Source organism: Pelodiscus sinensis, chromosome 8 (assembly GCF_052426305.1).
Source record: "Pelodiscus sinensis isolate ZL-2025 chromosome 8, ASM5242630v1, whole genome shotgun sequence".
Lineage (NCBI taxonomy): Eukaryota > Metazoa > Chordata > Testudines > Trionychidae > Pelodiscus > Pelodiscus sinensis.
Window position 1 is genome coordinate 43,686,934 of NC_143059.1, and position 14,390 is coordinate 43,701,323.

At 39.6% G+C, this 14,390-nt stretch overlaps 1 protein-coding gene across 1 annotated transcript in view; it reads right to left on the reverse strand.

Annotated features, from left to right (window-relative positions):
- KNDC1 (kinase non-catalytic C-lobe domain containing 1) overlaps nt 1-14,390 on the reverse strand; it is a 98,550-nt gene that overhangs the window by 27,970 nt on the left and 56,190 nt on the right. The window contains exons 14-17 of the mRNA XM_006121025.5: nt 13,426-14,303; nt 13,196-13,340; nt 11,413-11,504; nt 8,538-8,932 (exon numbers count right to left, since the gene is read on the reverse strand). Of these exons, the coding sequence (XP_006121087.4) occupies nt 8,538-8,932; nt 11,413-11,504; nt 13,196-13,340; nt 13,426-14,303 (1,510 nt within the window). The remainder of the gene's footprint in view (nt 1-8,537; nt 8,933-11,412; nt 11,505-13,195; nt 13,341-13,425; nt 14,304-14,390) is intronic.

Consider the following 14,390-nt stretch of genomic DNA (forward strand, 5'->3'; position numbering starts at 1 on the left):
AACAATAATCATGCTATCCTTACATGAATTTCTTATGTACTGGTATACTGTGAACACCCAGGGTCTACCACAATCCCATGAAGGTCAATGAAGCACTGGCTCTACCTGATGAAAACTATCCAAATGCTACAATGCTATATATGATCTTCATTTCTATGGGCATGAATGGTTAATTTCATCACAACTTTAAAGAAAATGTTGAGAGAAAGGCATTACATTTTTCCCTATACATTTTTATGCAAAATGTGCCCAGCGATTAAGAAAATGGACCAGACCTTTAAAACCAGATTAACTGGCTGCATAGGGATTCCTTTCTGAGCCAGTGCTCAGCACTTCTTGGAGTATACACAACACTGTAGCCCACCCTACTGCCACCCACCAGGCAGCCCTCAGAGCTGCCCAGAGCATATTATGTGATGCTCCAGCAGTATTTTAAAAGGCCCAGGGCTGCAGCAGCCACCACTGCCACAGTAGCATCCGGAAAGCCCAGACCCTTTTGAATTTCCGGGCCCCAGGGCAGTTGTCCCCTTTGCTCCCATGTCCCCATCCTCTCCTGTTGGCGGGCCTGCTATAGATTAATTCAATAAAAGTGCCTGCCATACAAAAGAATACAGCCCTTACTTTAACTGTTCCTTCTTGAAGAGACTCCTAAAGATTTTTGAAAGTGACACTAAGTTGCAACATTGATCCTGGTGTGCTTGACACCAAGCATTTGAGTTTAAGCACATAAGAAGGGCCATATGGGTCAGACCAAATGTCAATATAGCCCAGTATCTTGTCTTCCCAACAGTGGCCAATGCCAGATGCCTCAGAGAGAATAAACAGAACAGGGAATGATCACGTGATCCCTTTCCTCTCATCCATTTCCAGCCTCTGACAAACAAAAGTGAGGGACACCATTCCTAGCCATTAATAGACCTAATATCCGTGAATTTATCTAGTTCTTTTTTGAACTCTTAAAATCTTGGCCTTCACAACATTCTCTGGCAAAGAGTTCCATAGGTTGATTGTGCGCTGCATGAAGAAAAGCTTCCTTTTGTTTTAAACCTGCTACCTATTAATTTCATTTGATGACCCCTAGTTCTTCCGTTATGAGAACAACCTTTCTTTATTCACTTTTTCCAACCGAGTCATAACCCCTCTTAGTCTCCTGTTTTCTAAGCTGAAAAGTCCAAGTCTTTTTTAATCTCTCATGTGGGACCTGTTCCAAACCCCTAATCATTTTTTTTGCTCTTTTCTGAACCTTTTCCAGTGTCAATATATCTTTGAGAGGAGGTCACCACATCTGTACACAGTATGCAGATGTGGACATACCATGATTTTATATAGTGGCAATAAAATATTCTCTCTCTCTTTTTAAATGATTCCTAACCTGGTGTGCTTTTTTGACTGCTACTGCAGATTGGATGTTTTCAGAGAACTATACACAATTACTCCAAGATCTCTCCCTTGAGGGATTATAGCAAAATTAGTCCCCATCATATTGTTTGTATAGTTGGGATTATTTTTTCCAGTGTGCATTACTTAACATTTATCAACATTCAATTTCATTTGCCATTTTGTTGCCCAATCACTTAGTTTGGGGAGATCTTTTTGAAGCTCTTCACAGTCTGTCTTGGTCTTAACTATCTTGAGCAGTTTAGTATCATCTGCATATTTTGCCACCTCACTGTATATCCCACTCTCCAGACCATTTATAAATAAACTGAATAGGATTGGTCCCTTTGAGGGACACCACCAGTTACCTCTCTCCAGTCTGAAAACTTACCATTTATTCCTACCCTTTGTTTCCTGTCTTTTAACCAGTTATCAATCCATGAGAGGACTTTCCCTCTTATCCCATGACAACCTACTTTACTTAAGAGCTTTTGGTGAGGGACCTTGTCAAAGGCTTTCTGGAAATCTAAGTACACTATATCTACCAGATCCCCTTTGTCCACGTGTCTGTTGACCCCCTCAAACAACTCTAGTAGATTAGTAAGGCATGATTTCCCTTTACAGAATCCATGCTGACTTTTCCACAATAAATTACGTTCATCTATGTGTCTGACAATTTTAATCTTTATTATAGTTTCAACTAATTTGCTCGGTACGGACGTCAGACTTACAGGTCTGTAACTGCGAGGATCACCTGTAGAGCCCCTTTTTAAATATTGGTGTCACATTAGCTATCTTCCTGTCATTAGGTACAGAAACTGATTTAAAGGATAGGTTACAAACCACAGTTAATAGTTCCTCAATTTCATATTTAACTCTTGGGTGAATGCCATTTGGTCTCAGTGACTTGTTACAGTTATGTTTATCAATTTGTTCCAAAACCTCCTCTAATGACACCTCAATCTGGGATAGTTCCTGTGTACTAAAGTGTACCTAATACCCTTTCAACTTCCTCACAAAACTCCCTGTAAGCTGCCTCTGTTTGCAAAGCTCCCTGGTCACTTACTAGTGGCCTTCCTGATAACCTGGGGTGGGGCTAAGGTTTGGCCAATGAACAAAGGGTTCTGATCACTGCTCTGCAGAGATGGGGTACCGGAACAGGGGACACCCTGACTTCAGCCCTCGCCTTTCTCTTCCCTCCCCCACCTCTACACAGCTGTTAGCGGTTTCTTGGGAGCAGCACAGATGCAGGACGGATTTGAGGGGGTAGCTGAACACATGCTGCTGGCATGTTCTGCTAATCAGCAGAGCATGTCGTATAGAAATGCTAGGCAGGCTGGATGTGGCTTGCCAGGTGTATTTTGCACACCCCTGCCATAGACACCAGCTATTGTTTCTCAGAGGTAGAGTAACTCTGTTTACAGGAGAAGTTCTTCAGCTATTCAGATTCTTAACTTTCACTTTTAATTATGTTAGAATATATGGAGCGTGGCATGTCTTATTTATTTTGTCAACAATGCTCAGCCTGGCTATATTCTATCGACCATTATTTGGATTATGAAGGACATCTGATTTGGTGGTATTCAAATACCTTCTCCCAAGGGTGCAGTCTGACCTCAACCTTACTCACTATAAAAATCAAGACAAATGAGGCAATAGTAGTAGTTCCTTCTTCACTTTCCTGAGGAGAAGGGACACATCATCCCCAAATGTGTTCTGGACTAAGAGGGGAGAATAAATGGGTGGCCTGGACCATTAAGGTGACTGTTCTAAAAAGAAGTGGTCTGGCAAGAATGCTTATGGGAAAGTCTTTATATATAGATATGTTTGGACAATATTGGTTTAATCCTTATTAAATTTATCTATTGCAAGGTGGCCATTTCCTATTCAATACCATAGGATTTTTCCATAAGATATTCATTTCTACCAGTTATGGGCCATATAAGAAATTGACATGTGACCTGATACTTCAAAAATATGTTGCATGTGCTAGGTTACAGAGTACACATCCCCAGAGCTGTGTGGTACAGCTAAACAAGTCACTAAAGTACAAGAATATATAAGTTAAAGTACATTTTTACATATAGTGCTCAAAATGGGAATAGTACAAGTACAATTAGTAGACCGGAGAAAAGTAATTCGTACTAGAGAGAAAAAACAATAATTGCAATCTGATACATAAAATTAAAACTAGCAAACCAAACAGAATCATAAAAGGAGATCTGCTGACATAGTCATTAGGAAATGAGGATATTAGAGCATAAAGTGACATGGTTTTTCAAAGTGATGGCTTTTGCACTTGGCTCCAAAGCTAAATCGTTGGCAATCCAGTTATATGAAGCAGAAAGCATTTTAAAATGGACAAGTTCACGGAAAGCATTAGACAGAACTACTGTGAGCAAGATCAGTACACACATTGCTCAGAGCTAATACAGTCTATCAAATAACTGATTGATAAATCTTTCCCATTAAAAGTGAATCTATTTACTAGAAGCTGAATTTGAGGAAAAAAAATCCTATCATGAAGGGGTATGTTTTTGACAAGACATACAAGGGTTTAGGTCATTAACACTAATAGGAGTCACATAACTAAATCCCTGTGCATTTGGCTAAAGATTTATAACTCCATGTTCATCAGATTCAGCACGATGGACAAATAGGAAAATATTAAATATACAGCTAATTAATTTGAACTTTACACGACTAAATACAAAATCCTAAGTCCCTCAGTGAAAGAAAGTTGGTGACCAGTACACAATCAAAGTTAGAAAATGAAAGGTTGACTTTTGATGTTTGGAACCTATTGGATGATTTAAAAAGTCTTCTAATCTTGAAAAAATAACTAGGATAACTAGCAATCAGTTCAAATGAAGAAGATGAAATTTAACTGACACTAATATTTTACCCAGTTGGGTAGTATATAATTATTGAGATAAAGTCACCTCATGCATGAACAAACTGGCTACGTCTACACTGGCCCCTTTTCCGGAAGGGGCATGTAAATTTCACCAGTCGTCGTAGGGAAATCCGCGGGGGATTTAAATATCCCCCGCGGCATTTAAATAAAAATGTCCGCCGCTTTTTTCCGGCTTTTAAAAAAGCCGGAAAACAGCATCTACACTGGCCCCGATCCTCCGGAAAAAGTGCCCTTTTCCGGAGGGTCTTATTCCTACTTTGAAGCACTTTGAAGTAGGAATAAGACCCTCCGGAAAAGGGCACTTTTTCCGGAGGATCGGGGCCAGTGTAGACGCTGTTTTCCGGCTTTTTTAAAAGCCGGAAAAAAGCGGCAGACATTTTTATTTAAATGCCGCGGGGGATATTTAAATCCCCCGCGGATTTCCCTACGACGACTGGTGAAATTTACATGCCCCTTCCGGAAAAGGGGCCAGTATAGACGAGCCCACTATGTTTACATATATTTTTCATCAAGACCTTTAAAAACAGCCATGCAGTGCCAGACTAATGGTCCAGCAAGCCCGGTATCCTGTCTTCTAATAGTGGCCAATGCCAGAAGCTTCAAAGGAAATGAGCAGAATGGGGGGCAATTATTATGTGACCACTTTTGTCTAGTTTCAGCCCCTAGAAGTCAGAGGCTAGGGACACCCAGAGCATGGGGATTGCGTCCCTGACTATCTTGGCTAATAGCCATTGATCGACCTAACCTTCATTAACTTATCTAATTCTTTTTTAAAATCCAGTTATGCTTCTGGCCTTCACAACATCTCAGACAATGAGTTCCACAGGTTGATTCTGTAGCATGAAGTAGCACACTTCCTTATGCTTATTTTAAAGCTGCTGCCTATTAATTACATTGGATAACCCCTGATTCTTGTGGTACAAAGGGTAATTAACACTTCACTATTCAGTTTCTTCATGATTTTAGAGATATCTATCAGATATTTAAAAGATTGGGATTGTTATTATCTCTCCTCTTACAGAAGCTGTTCCAGACTACTAATAATTTTTGTTGGCCATCTCTGTATTGTTTCTAATTTTAATATTTTTTTTTTAGATGGGCCAACCAAAACTGCATTCAGTATTAAAAGGTCATTATGATATTTTTGTTTCATTTATCCCTTTTTGAATGGGCCTAATGTTAACTTTTAACCACTGCTGCATCCTCAGCAGATATTTTCAGAGAACTATGACATGACGACTCCTATATCTCTGAGTATAACAGCTAATTCAGACCCTATTATTTTGTAAGCGTAGTTTGTATTATGTTTTCTAATGTACATTACTTTGCATTTATCAACACTGAATTTCATTTCCCATTTTGCTGCCCAGTCAGGCTGTTTTCAGAGTTTGTTGTAGCACTTCAGTTTTGGATTTAGCTATCTTGATTAATTTTGTTTCCTCTACTAGTTTTACCACCTCATTCTTCATAACTTTCTAGATCACACCTCAATACATTGAACAGCACAGATCCCACTACAGGAACTTGAGGGATTCCATTGTTTGCTTCTCTCCACTGTGAAAATGGATAATTTAGTCCTATCCTTTGTTTCTTTTAACCAGTTACTGATCCATGATATCACCTCTCTCATATTCCATGATTTCTTATTTTGCTCAAGATCCTCTGATGTAGGATCTTTAAATCTGAGTACACTATATCAACTGGATATGGTTGTCCACATGGTAGCTGATTCCCTCAAAGAATTCTAATGGGTTAGCCAGGCATGATTTCCTTTCAGAAAAGCAGTGTTGACTTTAATTCTGTTTCTTACTATAGTTTCAATCTGTTTGCTCTGTACTGAAATTAGTTTATCAGCCTGTAATTGCCAGGATCACTTAAAAAAAAAAAAAAAAAAAAAAGCTCTAAGAAACATTATATTAGCTCTTCCAAAGGCTGATTAAGCAATATGTTCTACACCATAGCTAGTAGTTCTGCAATTTCACATCTGAGTGCTTTCAGACTCGGGTGAATGCCATCCCTCCCTCATGACTTATCACTATTTAATTCATCAATTTGTTCCCAATACCTTCTCTATCGGCACTTTTTAGGTGACATTTGTAGAACTGTCATAGAATAAAGAACGACTCAGGTGTGAGAATCTCCTTCAGAGTCTCTGAAGGAAAGACTGATGCACAGACGTAACTGAACTTTTCTGCAGTGTCCTAGTCTTCCTTGAGTGCTTTTTAGTATCTTCATCAGCCAGTAGCCTGTTTGGCAGCAACTCATTTGTGGGTAAAATTTTTGCTATTAGTCTGAGTCTTTTGCTAGTTGCTCTTCAAATTATCTTTAGGTCTGCCTACTTATACTTTTACACTTGACTTGACCTGCCCGTGTTTCTGCTCCAATTTTCCTCATAAGCTCTGACTTCCTTTGAAAACTAGATGTCTTTCCCCCCGCCCTCCATAACTCTTATGCCAAGTGAGGTCAGCTGCAACAAGGAGCAGATTTAATATCTAGAGTGACTGGCAGCGGTGAAAGTAACTTGAAATTTCTTACAGATACCGTCCTACTGCAATCTGGGTCCCTGCCAGCTCTTTAAATAACTCCGATGGCTTTTACTGCAGTTCAACACAAGGGTGCACCCACTTACTTTCACCTTTGATGACTGGTAGCCCAATACCGGCCAAAATCCATTATTTTGGCACAGCAGTTCCCACTGTTGTGCACGTAGCAGTGTAGGTTGGCTTATTCAACTACAATTTGCTCTTGAAGTCTTTTTCCCCAGCTGCACATTAGGGGAGAGCTCATTCAGACCCTGTTTATGCCTCCAACCTCCTCTTTTATTCTGTTCAACCATAGTGGCTTTTTTTGATCCTCATATGGATTTCTTTTTAAATTTTGTGTACAGACTTAGTTTGAGCAAATATTATAGTCACTAGTGTTTTAAAAAAGTTTTTATGCAGCTTGCAAATATTTCACTCTTGTCATTGTTCCTTTTAGTCTCCTTACTTTTGTATAGTTTCTGAAGATAAATGCTACTATGGCGCGTTTCTTTGGTATTTTTTCCCTCGCCGATATGTTAAATATCACTGTGCAATTCTGTCTCACTCACATCTCTTAGACCAGAGCCTGTGCTCCATTGAGGAGTAACTAAAAAATTGCCTCTTCTCTTATGGGTTCAAGGCAGAGCTATCCCATCTATAGGACAGTTTGGGGGAGCCATCGCAGGCTTCATGCTTTGGGGGACCTTACAGAGCCCAGGGTGGCTTGCGTGACTACAGGAGGATCTGATGCCAGCAGGAGGAGTCAGCAGTGGGTGGTGGGAAGCAGAGTGACTCAGCTCCAGCATGCTCTGTTCCCCCAGCTCCCATATCTCTTGGATGGATGGAACCACCCCCTCACTCACTGGCAGCAGGAAGCAGAGAGATGTATCTGCGAGTCAGCAGAAAAGAGTGGGTTGAAGCTGAATTGCTCCATTTCTTCCTTGCCACTGGTGAGTGCAGGAGCGGGTCCAACCACCACACCACAGGACTACTCCCACTAGCACCACCAACCTCATCCAAGGAACCAACTCCAGGCCCAGGTTTCTACACCCCAGCAATTCCAGACATCTCAGCACCCACCCAGTTTTCCTGTCATCCACTCATCAAGCTAATCCTAGATAGACATCAGCTTCCCCCACCCACTGTTGCCAAAGGTTCCTATCACTCCATGTCCTACTCCTAACACTGCTTTGGTCAGAATGTGTGGATTATATGCTGAAGTTTATAATATTGCAAAATTATAAATACGCAAATAACTGGTTCAAACAAGTGTATTTTCACCACATTAATCATATTCAATTTCATCAATACAAAATTATTCAGCCTTTCTTTAAGAAATTTTTAAAGGATGGAACAAAGAGACCATTCATGTTACTGGTGAGGGAGAGAAGAATAATGTGATTTGCCTACCTTTCTTTTACTTGGCATATAGTTATATCAAGCTACATTTGCCTGATTTATACAAGATTTTAAAATCAAATATGTCATTTCTCTAGAAAAGCAATGAACCGCCATATCTGATTATTAATTTAATATTCTGCTATAAAACACTTTAATCTTATGTTTATGCAACAAGCTTACTTGGATAAAAAGGAGCGTATGTTAAATTAACATTGTGAGGCAAAAGAGGACCATCACCTCCTCGTTTCTATTGTTAAATATCCTACCTTTATCAGTAAGAATCACAATACAACCACATTTTCATAAATCAAAGTACTTACCACTCTTTTAGAGTTTATATTTTGTGACTCATTTACTTCCTGCTTCCCAAGTTCTTTCACATAATTGTGAACTTCTGAACTAAAGCATTCACCTCCATAGAATGCACTGCTCCAACCAGGACTACAACCACGAAATTCAGATGAACTGGGGGAGACAGGGTAATTATTTTCAGATGTCTCCTCTTCTTGTTCTATATTCTCTTCTACAGAGTCAGGACTGAGACCATTATTACTTTGAAAACAACTTCCCCTTTTTTCAGTTCTTAATATAAACTTCCGCATCCTCAATTCTTTTTCAAAATTATCTAGTGGAAGCTCATCTGAGTCCTTTTCAGCCAATGATACATCTGAAGCAGGTATTGCTCTGGTGCCAGAGGCCACCTGTATCTTTTTTCCTTTTAAGGAGAACAAAGAAACAAACAGTCATACACAGGAACTTACCAAATTTCTGTTTATTTTTATTTTTTTAAGATTTAAATGTCAGGCATATGAAAAGCAATTGCCAAGTCACCTATGCCCTGTAACTGTGGCCCTGTCAGTTGTCATGACAACCACAACCAGATATTTTAGTAATCCAAGAGTACTAGCACTTTGCTGGCAAATAGAGTGACAAAAAACAAGTGACCCATAAGTTTAAAGGGCAGAAGTCTAACATTATGTAACTACACTTAAATGCCCAAGGTCAAAAACATTGCGAAAACATGGAACTATTAAATCTTAGTTCAAGAGTTTCTGTAAAATGCAATAAAAATGCATACTGAACATGTATAGAAGCTCTAAAATCCATAGTTTGGGATAGAGGCTCCCCACAAAAATAAATGAGGGCCACGGACATATGCACCCACTAGTAAATAAGTGCTTAGCTTGTAAACAATTTTTTTTCTAATCTGTAAGTCTCAAACCTCTTTACAAAGGGCATGGAGGTGATATGGAATTGGCTAGGTCCCCAGCTAGAGCCAAACTGCACACACAGCAAGTCGGCAAAGGGGACCTTGGAGTACCAAACTTCCTTTGGCAAACAACAGTTATTTATGGACATTGAATACAGGACCAGTCCCCTAAACTGTGTTGGAGCTTGTCTATCTTATATCAGCCTCAAGAGACGGAAATAAGAGTCAATGACTGGTCACACACATCTTCCCTCTTATCCCAATTCTATTCTATGCTGCCCTATAGAGCCTTTATGTCAGCACTATGCTAACAGATGGTCTCTTGGACCTAGATATGCCTGAATAATCCTCTGGGCCCCAGATATGCCAGTTTTAGAGCTAAATGGTACTGTATGAAAGCCTGGCTCAGTGTACACATTCATTTTGAGCCAGTATAAAGGGTTAACATGTTTATGACACCATACCAGAGTGACGTTATCATTAAATCTTTGTCATTACAGATGAATGAATGCAGAGTTTAAAACGCTATGTTAATCACATTCAACCAACTTTTGGCCACATAGGAAAATCACTTCAGTTTGGAAAGGGATTAGTTCATGAGTGCTCTGCGATCAAAGCTTGCAGTTGCACAGAGCGGTTGGAAGACGAAAGATTTAGGGGTACTGAAACCTGGAAGGTTTCTTATCCTTAGACCATGAACAATGAAGTTTATGGGAGTGAAGCTGTGGCTTCTGCAGCAGGCCAACTTTCTCTCAGAATGTCAATCCAGTGAATCCATGTGCTGAAGAGGGTCATCTAACTTACAGATATGGACGTCAGACTCCAGAAAACCATTCCATAGCCATCTGAGCTGAGGCTCCTTAGGCGACACTAGGTCCATAGGTTCTGGAGCACCCAGGGCACAGTTTGACCATATTTTAGCTGGGCCAATTCTACATCGTGGTGCTGCAACCCCATATGCCACATCACAACATCATTGACTCAAATTTGGCACATCTGCCCCTGTGTCATGATGGGGAAAGGGGTGTTGCAATACCACTCAGATCTGCCCCTGTGGTCTGGTGTGCCAAGTCACAATGCCACTCACTCAAATCTGGAGCTGCTGGATGTAGGAACCCATGAATTCGGGGCAGAGGTCAGGCTACTGATAGTGGTGGGGACACCTGAGAGGAGCAAGAGGAGGGTTAGGTATGGGGAAAATCTATGCCCACCATATATTTTAAATCGGATGAAACTCCTTGTGCTGTGGAGCACTGTCGGTCAGCCCACAAAGGAAGGCACAATTACATACACAACACTGTATCCCATTAACATCAGTAGTTCTTCTCTGTAGTTTACACATTTGCTTTCTAACTGGTATTTTCATTAATGTGGCCCTTTACCAAAAGTGTAAAAAATGATCATTTTAAGTCTGACAGATTAGATAGCGGTTATAAATTATGCACACACACAAAAAAAAACTAGATTGCCTTGTAAAAAGTAGGGGAGCAAGGTAAATAGAAAGGTTCCATGGTAGACCTCTTATTTTACTATTCAGCACAGTATGTTTAATTCCAACAAGTCACACTGAGCAGACAAGGCAATAATATGATCAGAGACTTTAGAGAAGAATCAGCGTTCGTTAGTCTCTCAGTTAACTCTCAATTACGGCAGTAGCCCACAAGGAATCACAAGCATCTACTCAGGGTCTGAGCTCTTATTGGAACTATACTCGAGACACTGAGTTGAACTGATTCAGTAAAACTGTTCTAATTCATAGTAACAGATTCCCTCCCCCATCAAAAAACACCACTACAAGACCTATTAAAAGAGCAAACATATAAGCATATATTATAGTTTTTTTCCACATTCATAATATGCTTCAGTAAGCAATGGAATTCATTTGGTAACCCACTAGGCATATTGTAAACACCGATCCCTATAGACTCCAGTGCTTGGCGAGGTCCCAACCCACATGAACATCTAACTAAAAGTTCTTCTCTCACCTGTTGTCTCTCTGCTGCTAACCAACAAACTATCAATTCTCTTCAAACTCCGTAACACACTGCCACAATCTGAGCCATCTGTTTCAGTTATGCTGCAAATAAAACGGAACAGGTAACAATTAAGATTTCATATTCTGAAATATGGATGTCAGGAAAAGCTTAAGTATAAAAGTGGGGTATTATAGATCAAGCCACTGTGTTCACTAGAACTTTGTCCCTTTTATCTACAGCATGATATATCTATGTATTTTTTTTAGGTTTTATTTTCTAAGGAGATCTTCAAACGCTTTATGGATGTTAAAATATACTGGGGACGGTGCAGTGATTATCTCAGTACCAACTGTGCAGCACAGTTGTTAACAATCCCCAAAACATCAGACTGTGTTTACACAAAGTGCAATGCTGAATGGCAAATGCAGTCCTTCACTCAGGATTCACTCTGCATCACAGTGTCAAGCTTTGGGCAGCAGTCTGACTCCAAGCCATTCCTATTTAAGATAACCACAATTCTGAGATGAACAAAACAGTGTTAAGTTCAAACAAAACAAAACAAAAATCCCACATTTTGCCTGCAATCCTCCAGTATATTTTTTGCCCAGTAGCTGTTTTTATTCATTTTAACTTCCACCACATATACACACCTTCAGTTCTTATATTTTTATTCTTTCTATGCATATTTTCTATCCCCTTTTCAGGGTTCTATTATTTTGCTCACTGCACCTTCTGCTAATCATTCTTTCCCCCACTCCTAAACTCTACCTTTCTGTCTCACCCAGTAAGGTTTAAAAGATACTCAGCAGGTCCACTTTTCTCTGCCCCCCACCTTCCTTTATTCATCTTCCTCAATCCAGTTTGTTTTCCACAACAGCTTTATACATTGGCATTCCTTTTAGCCATTCAGCTAGGAGAGAATTTCAGTTTTGCTTCCTGGTGAGTTGCTAAGGCATGGCCAATGCATGGGCGATAGATGGTACAGAAATAAGATCATCTGAGGAATACATTGAAAACTAGGATATCAGAACTGTTATATGAAACAGGAAAAATTCCAGTAAGCTAGGATGTGTCATCACCCTATCCACAAAGGAGAAGCTTACTATAAATTTCAATTACAAAATCTGCTAAAATGTACTAAAAAAAGATAACATCACTCACAGGAGTGCCTAACCTATCAATTCTAAATTGCCAGGCTCCATGCATCTGGAGGTCTTTTATTGTAAAAGCAGTATCTCAGGAATATGTTGTTGGCAGTTTTTCCACTATAGTCCAAAAACTGAGTTTATCTTTTTCTATTGAGTGAACAGGATGATGCGTGTCCTTTTCTCCTTCCTCTATCAAGGGCCTTAAACATCACATCAGCACCTCATGCTGAGAATGACTGATTCAGATACTTCAAGAATCCAGTCATAACGGCTGAGTATGCTGCCTGCACAACTTTAAAGGCTAGGATTTTCAAAGGCAGCAGGAGAATTTAGAATACAATTTTCAGTGGCTTCCAGGGGCCTACCTACTTGAGATGCCTTTCTCCACTGGGGCTGGATTTTCAATCAGACCAGCACGACCTATAGTCCTCAACTCTGGATGTCTTCCAAGTTGCACTACTGCATCAGTATGTACATTACACCTCAATTCTGACTATACAGCATCTTTCAAACAGAAGCACTGAGCGTTCTGCACAGAGTTCAAATCAATATGCGCAAACAAGGATAAAGTAAGCTGGTGCCCTTTGAACCCAGAAGAAGCGTTAAATGAGCCCTCAAGTGTGAGGAATGCAAGTAACACTTACCCTGCTTGTGGAGTGGTTTTCCCATTTACTACCTTGTAAAGATTCTCCAGTAATTTTTCATCCCAATAAAGGTCACAAAACTTCTCAGAAACTGCATCACAGAAAACGTCAAACTTAAGATCCTTTAAGGTGAAAATATAGTTACCTTGTTAAAAAAAATAAAATATGATTATTTAGGATTTTTTTCTGTCTAAGAATATATTTATCCACAAAGATAATGATCTACATACCCATAACAAGAACTTCAGCTCCATTTTCCAGATAGCCATCAAATGCAAATTCTTCTTGTATAAGATTCACTGTTTTCTGTAATAAAGTGTTATTTATCCCACTTTTCTGGGATAATATTTCTACACTGAAGGGTGAAGACACATTCTGATTCACTGATGAATGTGTTATGTGTCCTGGTAAAGATAAGATACTGCCTATTTCAGTATTACATTCTTTGTTTTCTAGATAGCTGGTTTGAATAATTTGATTAGTTGAAGGCAATGACAAACTATAGATTTCGGATTTCATTTTATCATGTTTTGTCTGTACTTTAGTGGGTTCATCGTTCTGTAGCTGGCAAAGGGAGGATTTATTTTGTAGATTTATATCAGTGTTATAATTTGCTATTGTACTTAAAAGGCGCACAGGCAAATGATTATAGCAATCATAAGCCATTTGTGACTGAAGAGGTTTATTTGGTATTTGCTCTGATATAGCTAGCTGCACTGGTACAAGCGTTAACACTTTTGTCTCTGGGTCCTGATTGAGAAGGAAGTTATTTATAAGAGGTGGCCTCTGTGGCATGGCAGAAGCTGAGGAGCTTGAAGAAATTGGAGATGAAGTGTTCTTTTCTTGTAAATTGCATAAGGAATCTGATAGTGATGGCGATTCAACTGTGGATTTAACCATATTGCTTGGACTTTGCTCCTTTGAAAGTATTTGGGATAAATGGTTTTGTGTTTCTAAATCTTGCTTGGATATCTCAAGTGCAGCTATAACTTCTTCAGCAGCATGGTTTTCAGTGTCAACTACAGATGCTGATTTGTTGTTGCCATCCATAGGCATTTCTTTCTTTCCAGATCTATTAAGTTGTTGAGAAGTAGATGTATGCATCTCTCTGGGGAGTGGGAAAAAGCAAAGCATTTTGTAAGGACAGCTGTGTTAGATTTAAGTGTGACATTTCCATTTTAACTTACACTGGATT